General features: G+C 31.5%; 5 protein-coding genes across 5 annotated transcripts; 3 read left to right on the top strand and 2 right to left on the bottom strand.

Annotated features, from left to right (window-relative positions):
- Positions 1-399: 399 nt before the first annotated feature.
- On the top strand, positions 400-5,538 carry Rbbp5 (retinoblastoma binding protein 5). Its single transcript, XM_018539142.1, has 7 exons — positions 400-1,320; positions 2,247-2,272; positions 2,358-2,530; positions 3,248-3,476; positions 4,379-4,834; positions 4,944-5,352; positions 5,446-5,538. Exons 1-7 carry the CDS (start codon positions 1,302-1,304, stop codon positions 5,529-5,531), a joined length of 1,398 nt encoding a protein of 465 aa, XP_018394644.1. The 5' UTR covers positions 400-1,301; the 3' UTR covers positions 5,532-5,538.
- A 1,465-nt stretch (positions 5,539-7,003) lies between these two features.
- Positions 7,004-10,208, top strand: wbl (endoplasmic reticulum protein 29-like protein wbl). The gene is made up of 3 exons (XM_018539145.1): positions 7,004-7,111; positions 8,344-8,745; positions 8,926-10,208. Exons 1-3 carry the CDS (start codon positions 7,004-7,006, stop codon positions 9,163-9,165), a joined length of 750 nt encoding a protein of 249 aa, XP_018394647.1. The 3' UTR covers positions 9,166-10,208.
- A 620-nt stretch (positions 10,209-10,828) lies between these two features.
- LOC108773402 (ran-specific GTPase-activating protein) lies at positions 10,829-12,234 on the bottom strand. Its single transcript, XM_018539193.1, has 4 exons — positions 12,158-12,234; positions 11,639-11,787; positions 11,286-11,572; positions 10,829-11,151 (listed from the first exon to the last, which is right to left on the bottom strand). Exons 1-4 carry the CDS (start codon positions 12,170-12,172, stop codon positions 10,829-10,831), a joined length of 774 nt encoding a protein of 257 aa, XP_018394695.1. The 5' UTR covers positions 12,173-12,234.
- Positions 12,235-13,833: 1,599 nt separating this feature from the next.
- Positions 13,834-16,272, bottom strand: LOC108773400 (lisH domain-containing protein C1711.05). Its single transcript, XM_018539191.1, has 4 exons — positions 16,051-16,272; positions 14,394-15,176; positions 14,057-14,306; positions 13,834-13,965 (listed from the first exon to the last, which is right to left on the bottom strand). The coding sequence occupies exons 1-4, from the start codon at positions 16,270-16,272 to the stop codon at positions 13,838-13,840; spliced, it is 1,383 nt and encodes a 460-aa protein (XP_018394693.1). The 3' UTR covers positions 13,834-13,837.
- Positions 16,273-17,603: 1,331 nt separating this feature from the next.
- On the top strand, positions 17,604-20,874 carry LOC108773401 (serine/threonine-protein phosphatase alpha-2 isoform). The gene is made up of 5 exons (XM_018539192.1): positions 17,604-17,844; positions 19,048-19,179; positions 19,307-19,537; positions 19,636-19,964; positions 20,047-20,874. Exons 1-5 carry the CDS (start codon positions 17,790-17,792, stop codon positions 20,284-20,286), a joined length of 987 nt encoding a protein of 328 aa, XP_018394694.1. The 5' UTR covers positions 17,604-17,789; the 3' UTR covers positions 20,287-20,874.
- The last annotated feature ends 6 nt before the right edge of the window (positions 20,875-20,880 follow it).

The following is a 20,880-nucleotide window of genomic DNA, read 5'->3' on the forward strand; positions in this document are numbered from 1 at the left end:
ATAAATCAGAAATGAGCTGAGCATTTAAAGGGATCCTAAAGACGATTAATTATATTGTAAATAACACACACAGACGATTTACATATGTGTCATTAACATCACACATACTATTACATCAATTTCTATAATGCATACATATATTATAAATTTTCGTATAACAATTTTATACCTAAGTTCAATTTTAAGAACTCCACGTTGTCTTTTCGTGCGAACTACTAGTCTATGAATTACTATCTCGTAGGTATGTATAAATTGCACAATTTTTATATGAAGCAAATATTGTCACAACTCTGGAGCGCTATACTATACTAAGAAATGGTAAGTCCGGATCTACAATAGTCGTTTTAAGCCTTAAACCGTAAGAAATTGATCAATTATAGTTAAATACGAGGAGAATAATTGACTATAATTATTTCTTATGGCATGAGGCTTAAAAATCTATTATAGATCCGGGGTAAAGAAAAATCTCGATTTCGAAATTTTTTGTCATTCTCAGCATAGACTTCACCTCATAGACGCATAGATATTAACGCGTATACTTTAATCCTGGAAAAGAGTTTCTCTCCAGGAGAAAAGGAAAAAGATGAATTGGTGCAAAAGTTCAGTAAAAAAAAAAATAGGCATTTTGTTTATCGTTATTGCTGTTGCATTGTATTTATCAGGGCTTTAGGCTGAAATTCCATAAGACATATTTGTCGCATATCGCGTATTTGTGTGATGACCAATCAATAAAACAGATTTCGTGAAACGCGAAATCTGTTACGTCTTGAGCTGATTTCGTTCCAATCTCAGACGATTACGAGTAGTTTTATGAGTGCGATTACGAGCTAGTTCGAGATCATGCAGTGAGAGATTCAACTAGTCTAACAATGCGATCTGAACGATACGAAAATGATTAGCGCAATTGAGATTAGTTAAATTTAAAATCGTTAAAATCTTTATTAATTTCATAGATTTTAGTTATTTCAGCAATTTATTTCTATCAGGAGCGCCGTAAAAAAGTGGATATTTTTGTATAGTTTACATCCTTCAGAGGGCAGTAATGCGCGGCAGCATTTTACGGTTACAAGCAAAAAGTCCTCATGTCCTTTTTCGGGTTTCTCTCTGATATATCATATATCGATATACATAAGGTAAACTGCAGCCTATTAGAGTTGCTTTGGTGGAATTGGTGGGAACGTGAGAAGTTGGAAATTAGAAAATATTAATAATAGGTACATACATGTCGAATGATGAATGATAGTGAATATGGTGAATAGCTGTGAATAACGTGGATAAAAAACAAAAATCATTTTGTCAAAATGAACTTGGAACTATTAGGTAAATAAACATTTATGAGATACGTGTAATTAATAAATAATAATAAAATTAGTATGCTTTAGTCTTAAGTTAATTTTTTAAGGTAATTATTTAGAATCTTCCTCAGTTAAAATTTTAATAAAAATATACACATTCGATGTGTTTTCACTTAAAAAAAGGAATTTGGAAGAAAAACGCGGTGATCTGCCTCATAAAATACTTATTAAGCGTTAAAGTTCGAGATTTTTGAGGTTAAGATATCTGTCATGTTAACTCGATACAGCGCTATGTATACATATTTCAACATACTTTACATCAGTTTATTCCTAAAAATAAATATTTTCTGCTTTAATTACACAAATTCACTGCTTTAAAAATATAAAAATAATATAAGAAAATGTGTTTAAGGCAGTGATTTAAGGTAGTGAATTTGTTTTTAAAGCGGAGGATTTGTTTTAGAACAGATATTAGCTTGTTATTTAAAATGTATATTTGTTTAATTCTTTTGTATGAATTAAAGTTTAACATTTCTTTAAAATAGATGTTGTCACTATAAATATGATTTCGTTATATTGTCCAAATTTTTATAAATTTTGAAAAATGTTACAACTGTTGCATGATGTATTACTTAATTCGTTAATTAAAATTAAAATCATTACCCCATAATTTAAACCCTATAAAATAAATCTATAGAGAGCAATCTATTTCGTGCATTTCCGACTTTTTAGTTAATATGACATACACCTTAACTTCTAAAATCTCTAACTTTAATGCTTAATAATCTTGTTTCGCAAGATAGAGCTATATTTTTCTGCCAGATTTTTACGTTTGAGTAAAAACATGTTGAATGAATACATTTTTATTAAAATTTGAGCTGAAGAAACGATTTTAAATAATTACTGTTAATTTGTTTTATTTATATTTCAATAATTACATATTTCTTACAGAGTCATTTGGTCAAAATTATCCAGAGGTATATCTCCAATATTAATTGTGATTTTATTATTATGTTTTTATATGGAGTTTACGTAAACATTTTTAATGATTATTTCTATTAGGAATTTGATGGCACATTAGATTGTATATCTCTTGCTGTAACCTGTACATTTAATAAAAGAGGGACATTACTTGCTGTCGGATGTAATGATGGAAGAATTGTTATTTGGGATTTTTTGACTCGTGGTATAGCTAAAATTATTAGTGCTCATGTACATCCAGTATGTTCATTGAGGTAAGTATTACAGACAACTTGTAAATCTATAAGATGAATTGAATATAATTTTATAATGGCATATGTGCATGCATGTGTAAATTTAATAGTTTAAATATAAAATGACTGATTTAAAGTGGTCCTACAATAAATCACAAATATCTGCATAAAATTAGGATAAAATTATATTATATTAAAACTGCATGTACAATATATCTTGATGAAATAGTATAAAACATATGATAATAAATTCAGAGCTGAATCTAAACCAAATGAAAAATAGATGATGTTATGTTTACTTTTGGAAGTTAAAATTATATGCAAGTTTCTACATGTATAGTATATCTTTCTAGAATGGCTGATAACTTTTTTGTGATTATTACAATTGTAATTTTTTCAACTATTATAATCTCGTTTTTAGAGAAATCTATGATATGTTTGTGTGCAGTTAGTCAAAGAAACATCTCCAACTCTTATCTATAACCAGATTATATATTAAAAATTACATTTTCAACATTTGTTTCTCTTATTTCATCAATAATCTACCCTTGAATTATGCACATATATCTCTCTCACTCTTTCTCTCAATACTTTAACTTCTATTCAACTTATATTAAAAAATTAAACATTTTATGGTAACTCGATTTATTGTAGAACCACCTTAAAAAATGATATAATAAAAGTCATTTGAGGGAGAAGTAAAATACTAAATCTTGAAACATCAATTATATTTCTTAGTTGGTCTAGAAATGGTCATAAGTTACTAAGTGCATCGACCGACAACAATGTATGTATATGGGATGTTTTATCTGGAGAATGTGATCAGAAATTCAGATTTCCTTCTCCAATATTAAAAGTACAGTTTCATCCAAGAAATCTCAACAAGTTTTTAGTATGTCCAATGCGTCATGCTGCTGTTATGGTTGGTGTCGAAGGAGCACACAGAGTTATACCACTTGATGAAGATGTATGTAATAAATGACATACATATATCTCTCGATATTAATGTCATTCATACATAACAATACACTATTTGTGTATATGCAGGATAGTTTATTTTAACTAATACAGTCAATTTTCTTCGAAATTAATAATACAAACATGTTTCAGATAAAAGTGAGATGGCTTTGAGGGAGACGTATTTTGGTCATGTTATTTTTTTCGAGGTGGAAAGACCAAAAAAATATGAAACACTTTTTTAAGTGGAATTAAATTTTTTTCTGTATATAATTTTTCTAATTATTTTATATAAAAAAGTATTGAGATAGAGATATCAAAACATTAATAGTTTATGAGATCTCTTATACTTTATTATGGTACATATTGACACAAAATATTAAATATCTCGTAAACTACTAATTTTGTTGATAATCGTGCATCAATACTTGTATGAATAGAAAAATGAGATGAATCAGTTGGTATAAGAAAAACACATTTATTTGAAAAAGTATCCATTTTGTCTACTATATTTTTTTAAAACAATTATGTGCTTTAAATACCTTAAATACATCGAAGCCGTTCCATTTTCATCTGAAACATTTTATCGTACCATTATTAATTTTGGAGAAAATTGACTGTATTGATGAAAATGGACTATCCTGTATATATGTATCTATATATATATATACATTTGTGAAAATCGATAAAAGAAAAATGTTATTTCTTATTGATAGAAACAATTTTTGTTAGCAAAATGTCGATGAAAAATATGTTAAAAAATTGATTAATTAAATCTTTTTCATACTTAATATACAAAAATTTTTAGAGATTATTTTTAAGTATTCCTATTAACTGATTCATTAATTGAATTTATAATAAGAGACTGAAGCTGGTATAAAATAAAATAAAATAATGTTACTCCAATTTCAGAGTGATTTAAACATAGTAGCATCATTTGATCGACGCGGAGATTACGTGTATACAGGAAATGCTCGTGGTAGAGTTTTAGTTCTTGACGCTGAGACATTAAATGTAAAAGCCTCTTACAAAATAACACAAGGCACTGCCAGTAACACGGCAGTAAAAAGTATAGAATTTGCACGGCGAGGTTCCTGTTTTCTAGTTAATACTGCTGATAGAGTAATCCGTGTATATGATAGTACTGAAATATTAGCGTGTGGTAAAGATGGTGAACCTGAGCCAATACAAAAATTGCAAGATCTTGTAAATAAAACAATGTGGAAAAAATGTTGTTTTTCTGGTGATGGGGAGTATGTGTGTGCCGGATCAGCAAGACAACATGCATTATACGTATGGGAAAAAAGCATAGGAAATTTGGTGAAAATTTTACATGGAACCAAAGGAGAACTTTTACTCGATGTTGTAGTAAGAAAATTAAATTTATATATATATTTTTTTTAAATAAAATGTAATACGATAAAACTGCTCATTATACGCAATATACGTCTTGAAATTTCTCCCTCTATCTCTATAGTGGCATCCAGTCAGGCCGATAATCGCATCTATATCTTCAGGCGTAGTTTCTATTTGGGCACAAAATCAGGTAGAAAACTGGTCTGCGTTCGCGCCAGATTTCAAAGAGTTGGATGAAAATGTTGAATACGAAGAAAGAGAAAGTGAATTTGATTTGAGTGACGAAGATAAGTCTGTTGTTCAAGGAGAAGAAGCTCAGGATGAAGAAATAGAGGTTGACGTTGCATCAATTGACAGAGTTGCTGCATTTTGCAGCTCTGACGAAGAAACTGAAGATATTGGTTCGCTTCAATTTTTACCTATATCTCCAGATGTGGAAGATTCCGAAGATAATCAAATAATGCCACACGAACCGCCAATGAAGAAACATCGTTCATACGATATAGATTTACAGGGAGCACCGACTGACGGTAAGATCTCATATATATTAAAAGTAAAGACATAGGATCCACTAAAGCTAAATTTTTTTTATACCAGTACTGATAAATTAATAAAATTTGCAGAAACTCATCCCTTACTAAATAAAGGAAAGGATAAACCAACCACAAAAAAGGGGAGACCAAGACTAGAATACAAAAAGGGAAAGTAATTTAATATATGAGAGATAATAATAAAAAAATTGGCTTATTATTATTTATAACATGATAGAAATATGAAAAATTCTTGACTATTTTAACAAATTTTGATAATTAAAAGTATAATGTATGATAAACATTAAATTGATTATTACTGAAAGTAATGAATTTTTAATAAATCTTATAAAATGATGATTCTATCGTCAAACGTGATTACATTATATAGAAAAATAATGTGTTATTTCAAATATTCCTCTTTCCTTAAATATTCCTTTTATATAAACAGTAATGAAATCGCGAGATTGTTAATGAAAAAATTATACACTGTACAAAAAAAGAAGCGATTTTTCTAATTTACGAGTAGAAATAAAAACATATTGGAAAGAATAATTTTTTCGTAATTATACCTATACAATACTATAATCATGTAATATAAGTAGCGATTCTATAATAAGGGCTGTATTTGAATACTTTTATTTGAAAAACGATATTTGTAGGACAATTGTGTGTTGTATTTTGTATTTTAAATCCTAAGATTGGCAATTAATCTTATTATTGAAATTACGAAATATATGAAACTTTCAATCTTTCAAACAAAAATAACATTGTAGCTCAACAATAATAAAATTAGTAATGACAATATAAGAAGGGCTGCGTATTCATAAATAAATAAATCATATGTATAAATTAGTGTTGATGAAAAAGATAAATCATAACGATCATAACTCATGTAGACAGTGGGGTATTTGGAATGGAATTATATATAATAAAAATGTTGCACGAGTGACTAATCGATTTTTGAATTTTATTTTAAATTTCGTGCACTATTGTAAGGAATAGTGACTAATCGCATGCGCAAGAGGTCACAAACGGGTATGACAGATTTCCTAACCTGCGTAATCGTTAACTTTAACGCTTAATATCTCGATTCGCAAGACAGAGGTGATGCTTATTTCTGCTAGATTCTTTCGTTTCATGCAAAAACGCATCGAACAAGCCTAATTTTATCGATTTTTGAGGTGCTGTATATGTATAAAAGGACTTTCATAAGGTAATGTAGGATTTGTCACTCAGATTTTTAGATAAGCTCAGTGAGCATTTATTTCGAGCAATCAATCACTTGATAATTAAGAGGTCTATTTTTTATTCCTGCACTATCTGAACTAGTACACATGGTGCAATAAGTTTTAAAGTAAAACAAATATATTTTTCAGTTTATTTCATTTCAATTTATTACACCATGTGCACTAGTTCAGACAGTGCAGGAACAAAACACAGATCCTAGGGGCTAGGGGTTGAGAACTGTTCATAACAAAGCCGGTTCGCGTCGAATTGACACGTTAACGGTTTCACGTGTCACATATGTGCATTTTGCGAGTGTGAATATATGTGATTATATATAAGGAAAATAGGATATTTGTCTGATTTCACAGAACTCAAAAGAACGAAATAATTAATCGCACAAGCGTCACGTTCCTATCCTATCATGATTCGATCGAGTCTTGTATTAATTCTTGTCATCGCTACTTCGCACGTTACCGCTGGAGATGACTGCAAAGGATGTGTGCCCTTGGATTCATATTCTTTTGATAAGGTACGAAAGTGTGAAAAGCTTTTAATTTTATCCAGAATTTTGTGTGTGTGTGTGTGTGTGTGTGTGATATGAAATATACTATAAACTAAAATTCTTTTAATTATTAATTTAGAACATTGCGTATACAAACAAAGTATTGATATTTTGGGAAATTGTGTGCGTGCTTGCGTGTGTGCATGGTGTGAAATTTAGATTAGGAAAATTTGTTTATCTAAATTGGATAAAGAAAAACTAATGAGCCAAACTAGATGACAATGCTCATTTTAAAAAATACAATATAAGCATCACAAACGTTTTGACCTATAACACAAGACTTCATCTTCAATACACTAATATAAATCCATTTGATCGTCATGTAGGTCAAAACATTTTCGATATTTATATTTTGTTTTCTAGTTTATTAAAACAAGCATCCAGAGCTCAGTTTATTTACTTTTATCCCTCCAATTTTTATTTATAATCTTTTAAGTCTTGTACTTATTTAATTCTTTAAAATTCTATTTGTTCTTATTAGTATCTAACTTGAACAAATTAATGATTAAAATTAACGATAAAAATGGTTAAAAAAAACTTTATTTTATAATTAAATAATTTTACAACACACATGATTTGACATTTGTATGTTATATATACATATGTATGTGTGCACAAATATAGATGTATTTGCTTTGTGTAATTGAGAAAAGTATAGTGATTAAGAAGGAACAAGAAAATTCAATCAATTTCTATTATTTTCTACCATAGTTACTATGGTTACCATCAGCCATCGATCATGTTAGCAAGTTTTATTACTATTATACTTTGATTCATAAGCATCTTTTATTTATGACCAAGATATCGGTTTTATTAAATTCCAATGAATCAACTGAATACTGACATTCTGTAATATAGAATGATATTTATGATATTTTTTAATGCTATGAAATTTAATTTGCATAATTATGTACAAAGTTATGGTTGTGAATGTATTCCAATATGCCAAATATACAAGATGTAATTATGATAAAATAAAATTTCTTATGAAAATTAAATTGGATTTTATACATATTTTTATATTTTATGATATTGCACATGAAAAATTGAGAAACTATTATTCTACATTCACTCTCAATAGGAGACATTTAGATATAAATATTTTACTATGTATTTTATGTATGATGTACATATTTTGTTAATATATTTTGGTGTAATATTGAATTTATAAATGTGTTCAACAAACATTTTTCATACAGGTTATATCCAGATTTAAGACAGTGCTCGTTAAATTCGATGTTGCATTTCCTTATGGTGGCAAGCACGAGCAATATGCGACTGTGGCGGCTGATACCAAGGATTCACAAGATCTCCTGATAGCTACAGTAGGCGTGAAAGATTTTGGCAATAAGGATAATTCTGATCTAGCGCAACGTTACAACATTAAGAAGGATGACTTTCCAGTAGTTTTATTATTTGTACAAGGCAAATCAGAACCAATCAGATTCACTCCTGAAAGAGAATCTGATTTTACAGGCGAATACTTGAAGCGATTTATCAGATCTAGATCAAGAGTGTACTTAGGATTACCAGGATGTGTGGAACGACTAGATAAGCTAGCTGAAGAATTTAAAGCTACTACGGGAGAGCAGAACAGGCAGGTAAGGATTTAAAAAAATTAACAAGACAATTTATATTTTATTTGATTGTGCTAAAATGGCTGTATCACAAGCATATTTATTTGAAGATATTTAAGCAAAGATTAAAATATAATTCCTTTTCCTTTTTAAAATTGTTATTACTAAATATTCTCTATGAAATATGTTTATTTTTTTTCCTAGGAAATACTAAAGAAGGCACGAATCTTTGAGGAAACTTTGCCAGAAGAGCAACGAGAGGCAGCAAAAATTTATGTTAAGACTATGGAAAAGATTCTGGAACGAGGAGATATATTTGTACAAACAGAAGAAACGCGGGTACAGGGTCTTCTTTATAAAGAAAAATTGTCTGATCAAAAGAAACGTACAATGGAAGAGAGACGAAACATCTTACAATCTTTTTCAGCAAGGGATGAGTTGTAGAGCGTTTAAAATTTACAATGATCACCTAAGTAATATCATCTAGCAATCAAATTTTAATTCGAGTGTCGATTGTTGAGCTATTTTGAATTATTTCATACACTCGTTTTATAAAAGTAGCGATAAAAATAGAAATCGCGCGCGCACATATGAGAACGGTATATTATACTTATTTTCTATTAAATGATATATTTACTTTGTTATTTTGCATTCCTTAGTCTATTCCTCTGTGATGAAATGTTTCTCACGCTTTGTGCTCTATTAGTGCAAAATACAAAATGACTGATTATTTTTTCATACAATTATTTTTTTTTGTTCTCATTTTTTCACACAAAATACAAATGAATATAAAGTAAGGCAATAAATACTAAAAATACATAATTCTCGTATCCAAAAGAATATCTGTCGTTTGTCAAATCGATTATTTAATACATTTACTGTTCAATGTATTTGAAATTGAGTCTCGTTGGGAGTTGAGCCGGTCTCCGTCCCTTCTGACTCCAATAACCAACGATCGGATAAAAATGATAATTGTCAAATTCCTTTCATATAACAATTTAGAAAGTAATGAAAAATCTCAAATTACATGGATGCAGTAGACAGAACGTGTGTTAAACATATTTAGTACCTATTACATAAAATGTGCAATAGACAAAAAATTAAAAATATTCTTTATAGAAAAGTTGATCGGTTGTGGATTAAGAAGTTATATGTATATACAAAATGTCCCACGAGATTTCTCCAATCTTCCACAGAATCGAAATAAATACAAAAATCCTATACTGTGTGTGTTTAGCGATTCTCGCAATATTAATACAGGTATTAATTTTTGAAATTGTACTAACAAGAGAATCCGTTTTGAGAAACGCTGCGGCCGCACGAAGTATAGCCCGGCCCACTTTTTCAAATATGGCTGCGGTGGCAGCGCGATTAGAGAGGCAAGAGGGGAAGCGTGTCGTCGCTTGGCAAGACTTGTATTTATTTCGATCCTATCTACTTTCCTGTGTGAGATTGGAGAAATCTCGTGGGGACACCCTGTATATATACATATACATACATATATATATATAAACTAGATAAATTGGTCAATTTTATATCGATTATACTTTCTCAACACATACTATTAACTCTTCTTAAGGAAAACGTACTGCGCAATCATTAACTATGAAGAAACATGTGATATAACACATAAATTATCTTTGATAAATAAAATAATGAACAAATCTTTGATAATTGAAATAATGAACAAATAAAAAGTAAAAGGCTGTTTGTTCGTAAAACGTTGTCGTTGTATTTATTCGTTTCTCGCCAGAGAATCAACATACATTCCCTCAAACACATTTTTTCCAGTACAAATGCAATTTCACATGAATTTAATTTAATATGAAATATGTGTGCCTGTGTGTGTCAAGTTAAAAAAATCACAGATATATTCGTAAAAGTACAATTTTATCGCTGTGAAATTTAATAAGCTTTTCCTTAATTATGGCTAAAAATGCACCTATATATGTATATACATACACATACATGTTCAATCTTTAAACAATGACATGTCTATCATACTGTCAGAATGTATCTTGATAAACTATATTACACACACACGCATACACACATACACACACACATATATGTGTGCATGTATGTTTTTACATATCATTAAATATAATTATTGCTTCTCACCTTCATTTTTCACTTTTAACTTTGCAATTTCATTGATTATTTTTTCTTCATTTATTATTACTTGTTTGTCTTCTGTCGTCTCATTGTTGATACCCTTTTGCTGAGAAATTGCGTCACAGTCTTCAGTCCTCTTGAATGATTTTGTTTGATCTTCGTTGTCAGTACTTTCGCTATAACTTACATCACTGCTGGATTCACTGTCACTTTCAATATGCTTTTGTTCCAAATTGCTTTTGCCAGCATAAATCTCACATTCGGATCCTACAATCTTTTTAGCTTTTTCAAACGCTTCCTTCCACATTGATGCATCTATCACAAACAAGTGAAATGACATGAAAATTCTATAATATTATTGCGATACCCATGGCTATTATTAACAATAGAATTTATTTAATGGTTCAGCATTATATATAAAGACTATAATATAGCAGTTAAGTGCTTACTTTCAGCATTTGCAAAACGTATCGCAAGTAATTCTGGCTTCAGTTGTTCGTCAGCATAATCGGCAAGTACACTCCAAACCCATGCTCTGTCACTGCCACAATTTGGTTTCAACTCCATCCATGGAGTAATAAAATGATTTGCACAAATCTTAAGAGTTTTATCTCTACGCATGACTACTCTAACCGTATTTTTTGTTTTATGTCGTAATAGTTTAACCTCTCCAGTACCACGTTCCTTCCATTCTGCTGGATTGCTTGACGTATCATAACGATATAACTTTGCCCGTCTAAAAATTACAAAAAACATACTTGTGTATATCAATCCTTACAAATGAAAATTCTTATTAACTTACAGCTTCAACATTTCTATCTCGTCCTCTTCATTGTTGGATACCTCTATCAAGGGTAATGAAATTATAGGTTCAAACTGGACATCGCTTTCAATAGTTTCTTCATCATTATCTTGAGGTTCACGATTTACGTCAACATGATCACCATTTAGCTTAAAAGAAAAAAAATCTTGTCTTTTACTTTTATGAAATATTCCAATTTGAGTAAAAGTTCACTCAAAAAATATAAAATTTTTACTAAGTCTAAAAAAATGTGTGTGTGTGAAGACAGAACAATTAATTCTCATATTCTTTTCCACACATACACGAGAAAGATTGTAAAAGAATTGAAATTAAAATTATATTATCGAAGAAAATACAACATCTATATCCAAAACACACTCATTTTGAAATAATAAGCGATATAACCTATTGCGTCCGCAACGCAATTACGATTAGTACTTAATCGATCGATCTAAATTTCATTTTAAATAAAAAATATGAAAAAAGGAAAATCTTGTAAAAAAACATGTATATACGTACCACGTTCTCCGGCATCTTTTATCGATGATGATGGCTAAAAAACTATAAAATGCTGAAGGAAATTTTATGATCGCCAACAATCTACGACAATCGCGTACGTATTTACCTATACCATTTGTATATATGGTCCGGTCCGGTCTAGAAACATCTAGACCGGCGTTCCATGAAGCGGAAATCTACGGCGGAATGGAACAGTGCCGCGAGAAAATTTTTGGCGCGAAGTTCAAAAGATATGAATGCATAAATACATATATATATATATATATATACTACTCGTATGTGTGTATATATATATATATAATTAACATTAAATTATTTAAGCATTAAAGATCTAGCTTCGACCGTATTTATAGTATTTCCTATTTCCTGTTTATTAAGTCAAATGTATGGTTTCTTATTGTCTAGTAATTTTTAGTTGTGTGCATTTTGGTATTGAAGACGGAAGAAAGGGATATAATAAAATAGTATATCTTTTCGTTATTTTTTACAATTATATTTGAAGATATGAAAGAATAACATCTTTGATTGATCCTTTTTAATTGCACATTTTCAATTACTAGCTGAAGCTGCGCATAGATTTGATGACAAATAAATTGCTTTTTTTTAATCTATATATTATACGCTACACATCAGTTTTTAATATGTACTTAAAAATATAATTTTTTCATTTAAACAAACTGCGTCAGTCATTTTAATCAATCGATAATATAAATATGATAGAATTTCTTTTTTTACTTTTAGTCTTTTTTCTTATTTATACGTATACATTAAAATTTATCATTATATATACCAAAAGTTGTTACACAAATCCTAAAATCATCTTTGTATACAAGCTATTGTAAGATATCAATTAAGATCTACGTGTCGGGCTGTGTGGCTCCGCGGCAAAGCGGTGGCTTTGTGTTTTGAACTACATTCGAGGTGGTACTCGGTTCGAGTCCTAACATCGCGTCGAGAGTCCGACATTTTTTCTCGGCCCAGCTTTACACTATCAATAACTTATGTTAAGTAGAAATAAAAATAACAAGTCAATATATAGAAATAAACATTTTTTAGCTTTCCGTTATTATAAATATAATACCTATTAGAGAGAAGAAAGCCCAACATACTGATAAATATAATGTTTGCTAGAGAAGATAGCTCGACATACTCACATCACTGATCAATATTATTAACAAATAATTGAAGAAATAAAGGACTCTTTTTACAAACAATAATTAATACGTTGAGAATGGCGAATAAGAGTCAATCTAAATCTGATAATATATTCTATATTGCGAAGAATATCACGTAATGTTTGGCGTTTCGTCCCGGCTTCCACTACTGCGTTTCGTCAATATTATTAACCTAATACACAGTACATGAAAATTATATGATTGATAGCCCACTATAATATTAATAAAAAAGATAATTGAATATGAAAATACAAAACATTCAACATAGGACATAGAACGTGTACGTGTGTGAACCTGGCGTCTGTTTTTTTTCGCTTTAAAGGGCAAAACTATTAGTTTTATTTAGAACTATAGAATTATTAAAAATACATTCACTCTTAATATTTAATGAGTTTCCACGAAATGATACATCAGCTTCACACACACAATAATGTGCACACAGGACAATTGACACCTGTTGATGTTTCAATATATGTAAATATTGACATTATATATGCTATGTTCTCTACTCCGAATCACTATCAATAACAGTTTGAATACGGCTAAATTTCTTATACTCTCGACTTCGCGGTGATGTGTCTGGAAGTGTCCTTTCAACATTATTCCTATTTCTTCGTGCGCGCGTAATTCGTCCTGAAATAAAAACAAATTTAATGTTGTGCACAATGTCTATTATAAAATAAATAAATGTAACATAGATTGACAAGAAAACTATAATATTAACCTTCAGATATAATGTTTGACTTATCCAATTCAGATACCTCCTTCATCTTTGCTTTCTCTTCTCTTGCTCGTTTACATTTTGCAAACGTTATTCTACCATGAACTCCATTTTGCTTTATTATTTCCTTTAGACGATTAATTTGTGCAGTAAGAGTCCGACAATCAGTAAAAGCGCGATAATATAATCTCACACCAAGAAAGGATAAACACTTTTTTAGATACTTTATCTGTTTTATCTGTTTATTTTCTATCTGAAAATTTAACATCTTGTAAGAAAAATACATTATGTGTAATGTGAGTGTATTATTGTAGGATTTATCTGTTGGATAGAAACTTACAGCATTATTTCTTCCCTTTTTACTTTTCATAGAGTTCTCTTCCGTAGAATTACTGTCACTTTCACTTTTCGAAGATTCCACATCCGATAATTTTTCCTCCTGTCCATTCTTAATTTGAACTGTTTTATTAGCTTTCTCTGCTGTAGCTGTATTCTCATCATCAGATACATATTTAGTACTTTTTTTGTGAGAATTTCTTATATCTCTACCTCGTCCTCTTTTTGATTCGCCCGAGCGATGTTTGTCGGTTAATTTTTTCGTAGTTGGAGATTTTGTAATTTTCTTTTTTGTCCGTGGATTATAAGTTTCATCTGAATTACTATTTTGATTATCTTCTGATTCAGAAGTCTTTAATATATTAAAACTTCTTCGCGAGATTTTTCTTTTCGCCTTGTTTTTTTGCGATATCTTGAACGAGTCAGTTTGCGAATCATCAGACTTTCCTTCTCCTTCTGATGAATAGTCTAATTCTGATTCATTTGGCTCAGCCTTTTCGATTATTGTCTTTGGTCGTGGCTTAGCATCTTTTTCGTTTTCACTGTCAGAACTGGATTCTTCATCACTCGCACGTTCCACCGAAAGCTCCAGTCCGTTTATCACTTCTGTGTCCATAATATATTTCTTAGCAATGTGTCGTTTTGTCATTTTATTCTCCTTGTTATTTTCCGCTGTCTCTATTGTTTTGTCAATTTCTTTAATCTCATTACCTCCTGTTCTTTCTTCTTCGTTTTCAGGAATAGACATCGCACTTGCACTTGGAATAAGCTTTTGGGATGAATTATCCTATTTTTAGAATTAAGAACAATTTATTATATAAAACAATTCATTATATATAAAATTTACATGATAATCTGTTTATTGTATGGATATTAAAAACTCGGCTATTAAACAAAATGTCTCATGTTTAAGGAAGTATTCTAGTGTGATTACTTATTTTCAAAGTAAATTTTGGGAATTAATTTTATAAAAATGGTTAAACCTACACAGAGCTAATGTTTTGCATTTATATTTATTCATATTTGATGAAACTCCTCAAATTTTTTCAAAGCTTTTTATTGTATGTTCTATAAAATATGGATAGACGCATAAGCTATACCGCGAAAAATTGTTTCTATCGGGCGTAATAATTGCCACCCTCCTCGTCATTTAAAATAAATTCTTTTATTTTATTTTTTACGGATATAGATACCGTTAGGTATCTCTAATAAATAATAAATAGGAAAATAGACAAAAAATGTAGCTAAAAGCTATAAAATTTGTAATAGAAAGACATTATACTATAAATAAGATATATGATAAATAAGAGTGATATATAAGAGAATCAATTTTCCTAAATTTTGTATTAAGTTGCTAATGCAACTTAATTACCACGTATAATTACCATGTTTTCTACAATTTCCTCTTTAATATCTATTTTTCTAGGATTTCTTTTAAAGTAATGTTAATCTCATCTCGTTTTTCATTTTCTTGCTCTGAATCACTTCCTTGTTCCTCCTTAGCCTTTTTGTGTATATCTAATATGTTTTTCATTTTCTTGCTCTGAATCACTTCCTTGTTCCTCCTTAGCCTTTTTGTATATATCTAATTCTAATTGTGATGCCTCTTGTATATTTTGCTGGTCTTCTGGACAAAATTTTTCTACTTTTATAAAACATACCTTTGTATCATTTTTCTCTAAAATAGTTCCAGAGTTATCACTTTCTGATATATTATCTAACTGTTCATTAAATGAACATTGCTTTTTTTTAGGTGAATCTATTTCATGCTCAGAATATTTTACTTTTGGTCTTTTCATTGATGTATTATCTATAGAATCAGATGATAATTGTAGTATATCCATATTTTCCTCCTCAGTATCACTGTGATTAGATTCTATCATTTTACGACAATAGTCTAAAATAGTTGAAAAAAATTTTATCAATAAGTGTAATATTTTATAAATGACAATAAATGTAATTATCATTAAAAATGTAAAAAGTAAGTGATAATTGTGAGTATGTGCGACTGCATGTTTAGGAAAATGTATTATAGGTATAGAGAATTATCAAAAATAAATAACAAATTTACATTTTTTTTCAATTTGATAAGAAAACATTATTCCATGTTTATGTTGTGTATTTATTTTTCAATAACAAAATGTATCAAAGATATACTATTTCAATGATGTACGACGGAAATGAAAATAATTTTCCTTTAAGACAAAACTTACATATCGAATAACGTTAACTCAGAATCAATGGTGTAAAAAGAGAATTTGAGTTGCAATTGAATGACTAATTATGTATTATTAAGCGTTATTTTTATTATACAAAACACGCATGACATCACCTTGTAGCGAAGTATCGGTAATTCTAAATTATACGTACTGCAACTTTACGGTACAAATATTCGTCTTAAAATCACAAAATCATAACAATTCATGTACGTATGTCCATCTGGTTCTACATTAGTTGCAAGCCGATCGCAAGTTTGTTGGGACAGCCAATCTGAAGTGTTGATTTCAAAATGCAAGCTTGAGATTGGCTGTCCCAACGAACTTGCGATCGGCTTGCAAATAATGTAGAACCGACTTTAAATAATTTGCGCGGCAAAATATACTTGCAATCCAAGGTTACCAGTACCAGTACCAGGTTTGGTACTTTTTGCACTATACCACTAATATCCCTAGAATGATGCAATTATGGAAGTGCCCGATGTGTTGCGGGATTCTCTAAACGTTTTTTTCGATAATTGTTGTTATCATTGGGCGAGTTCAAGACGACAAAGCGGCTAGGTACGCTTGCCGAGCGATCGAGTATGATTGGTTGGATCTATAAGTAATAACCAATTATATTCAATCGCTCGGCAAGCATACCTAGCCGCTTTGCCGTCTTGAACTCGCCCATTAACTAGCGAGAGCCGCGCTTTCTTTTATGATTGTCCTGCCATTGGCTGTCGCTAGTTAACGTTCGACAATCATCGATAAAATGTTTAGAGAATCCCGCAAGTTGGTCGAGTTGCAGCTACGAATGCTTCGAAGCACTTGACTGACCAATCAGAAAGAAGAATTTTATTAACTGGCCAATCAAAAAATGCTTCAAAGCATTTGTAGCGGCAACACGACTGCACCCTATTAGAAGCGAGTACAATACCAGGCGGTGTAGTGTCACCGTCAGGGATTCTTAGGGAATACGTGTAGGGGAAATAGCAGGGACGCGAGCGGAAGGTTGGAGGAGTGGAGTACGCGGCGCGATTCCGCGGACGGCCATTGCAAATAACTCAGAATAACTTGTACAAAGCTGGGTGCGTGATACCGTGTCGTGCGGCACACGGGTGAGAAATTTCGGTGGACCGACGTTTATCTTTGTACTAAAGTGCCCCGTGTAAACCTCGGGACGCGCACGACATTCCGGCCCGATGGCTGAAACCGACAAATTGAACATTGACAACATCATAGCTCGTCTCTTAGAAGGTAAAACTGGTCGATCGCCGTATACGCTGCTCGGCTTCGCTGCTCGTTACATGGAAGTGAAAGAGGACCGGGGGGGGAGGGGGGGAGGGGGGGAAGGAAGGAGCGCGACGCAACGCGGCGAACATTGCTCGCTCGCTCGGCTCGCCCGTCACTCCCTTCGTCTCCGCGAGTATCCTTCGCTTTCGCGATTTTCCTCGCTCTTCTTTGCTGGTACATACCTGCTATGCTCTTTGGTTTCCTCCTCCCCCTCCCCCCCTCACACGCACACACACACACACACCGAGCGCGCGCGCGCATGCACATTACCTCGCTCATTACTCAAGAGCATATCGAAATGTTATCCCGACTATTATCTCTGTCTCATCGGCGTTACGCAATGTCCTCGAAAAAAAAAAAAAAAATGATGACCGCGCTCTGATCGACCTCGTCGTCGAACGGCACGCGCGTTTGACAATACAAACGTACGCGTATACGCCTTGTCGCGATTCTGGGCGAGGTCCTCCCAGCCATACGACGAAGTCGGGCGAGACGATTAGCTTCGTGAAGAGAATCTTGTAATTTATAATGTACTTAGGACAGTATTGTCTTATAGCCAAGTTATTTTGTCATGTTTTTATTACTTTGGAATTTAGGATCCATCCATTATAAGCGGGGAAAAAAGCGGTTCAAATGAAGCAATACCTCTCTTTCTCTTCCCCTTCTCTCTCTTTCTTTCTCTCTTTCCTCCCCCCTTCCTCTTTAAGATAATATTCTTATTTATATCAGTATTACATTATCTTTTGGAATATCGTATTTCTTAAATGTTCAGTTCTGTAAAGTCTCTCAAGTTTTACGTTACAATATGGGTATAGATTGTGATATAACAATATGAGATTAATATGTTCCACATTTGATATATATATATATGTATGTATATATTTATATATTTCTAAAAAATATGACTTTGTTTAGTCTCTTATTTGCATATAGGTAGTTATGCTTCTAAAAAAAATATTAAAAATAAGGAAATAAATTATGGCAGATAATATTTACAATGTTATAACACAGGAATAATTAAGAAAAAGATGTTTAATACTATTCTCTTTTTTATTCTTTTATCAAAAGATTTTAGTAATTATGTTAGAAAAAAGATAGGAAATAAAACAAGATTTACAATCACAGTACATATGATTTTTACATAAATGTTCTTTTTCTATCGTTCAGTACGAGGAGCAAGACCAGGAAAAAATGTTCAGTTAACAGAAGTGGAGATTAGAGGATTGTGTCTCAAGTCACGTGAAATCTTTTTATCACAACCCATCCTTTTAGAACTAGAAGCACCATTGAAAATATGTGGTAAGTAAATAAACGTTTATCAAACTGTATCAAATTATGATTTCAGGAGAAGTTATATCTATATAATATTGGCAGTGACATTTAGTAACATCGACTTTATCAATGATATTGTGCAATTTCTTTTAAGGTGATATACATGGACAATATTATGATTTGTTGCGATTGTTCGAGTACGGTGGTTTTCCTCCTGAAAGCAACTACCTTTTCTTAGGAGATTACGTTGATAGAGGGAAACAATCGTTGGAGACTATTTGTCTCCTTCTTGCCTATAAGATCAAGTATCCAGAAAATTTTTTCTTGTTAAGAGGAAATCATGAATGTGCATCCATCAATAGGATATATGGATTTTATGATGAATGTGAGTATTTCACGAAATATTTTCTCTCGTGATATTCTTTTCACTGTTATTAGTTTATCTTGTGTGTTATTTTATCACTAAATAAAATTATGTTTTAGGTAAACGTCGTTACAACATTAAACTATGGAAAACGTTTACTGATTGCTTCAATTGTCTACCTGTTGCTGCGATAGTAGATGAGAAGATATTTTGCTGCCATGGAGGCTTGAGTCCGGATCTGCAAAGCATGGAGCAGATCAGACGTATCATGCGGCCGACAGATGTACCTGATCAGGGATTGCTCTGCGATTTATTGTGGTCTGATCCCGATAAAGACACTATGGGTTGGGGCGAAAATGATCGCGGTGTATCGTTCACTTTCGGCGCAGAAGTCGTTGCCAAGTTTTTACACAAGCATGATTTTGATCTTATATGCCGTGCGCATCAGGTAAAAATATTTTTAATTATACTCTGATATACCTTTTTCACATGAAATTTTGATGATTCTTAAATTGCAAATTATTCTTCAGGTGGTGGAAGATGGTTATGAATTTTTTGCCAAACGACAGTTAGTGACGTTGTTCTCGGCTCCGAACTACTGCGGCGAGTTTGACAATGCAGGTGCCATGATGTCAGTGGATGAGACTCTCATGTGCAGTTTCCAAATTTTAAAACCGGCCGATAAGAGAAAATTCACTTATGGTGGTCTGAACGCTGGACGGCCTGTTACGCCACCACGGGGTGCAAACAACAAAAATAAGAAGAAATGAAGTCCTTAGATTTATCTTTTCGATTGCGATGCTTAGGACTGCTACCGCCCAAACCAACATCTATCTATCAAGACATTGAGCCCTGGTGTGAGAAACAAAGAGAGAGAGAGAGAGAGAGAGAGAAAAGTTATAATTATTACATTATTATTTTTGATCGACTATGAAGCCTGTGTGCAAATAATTACAAAAGGCGGAATACATCTATCGGACAATCCGGAGGGGCGTTGCTTTTCACAGAGTTTATCAAAAGTAGTAAGTGATAGTACATACGTTGTAGCTAAATGTGTTACCGTATAAAAACAAAATAGTAGCGATAAAACCAATTGATCGATCATAAAATTAGAAAGAATTTTACGTGGTTTTCACGATATTCTTAACAATTGAAAAGTATGAAGTAGAAAAAAAAGAAAGACACTTTCACTACAATTTGTCAATCGTTACATCTGCATCTTGTAGCTTATTCATTATTTGCATTTACACTCGTCAGGTGTCGTAAATATCCGATTACTCGAGAAAAGACGTAACATTTTTTTTTTATCACTTTACTCTGTGAGAAAAGTCGATATGATAATTGTGTCACACACACACACACAC

Source organism: Cyphomyrmex costatus, unplaced genomic scaffold, assembly GCF_001594065.2.
Source record: "Cyphomyrmex costatus isolate MS0001 unplaced genomic scaffold, Ccosl1.0 scaffold205, whole genome shotgun sequence".
NCBI classification, from domain to species: Eukaryota; Metazoa; Arthropoda; class Insecta; order Hymenoptera; family Formicidae; genus Cyphomyrmex; species Cyphomyrmex costatus.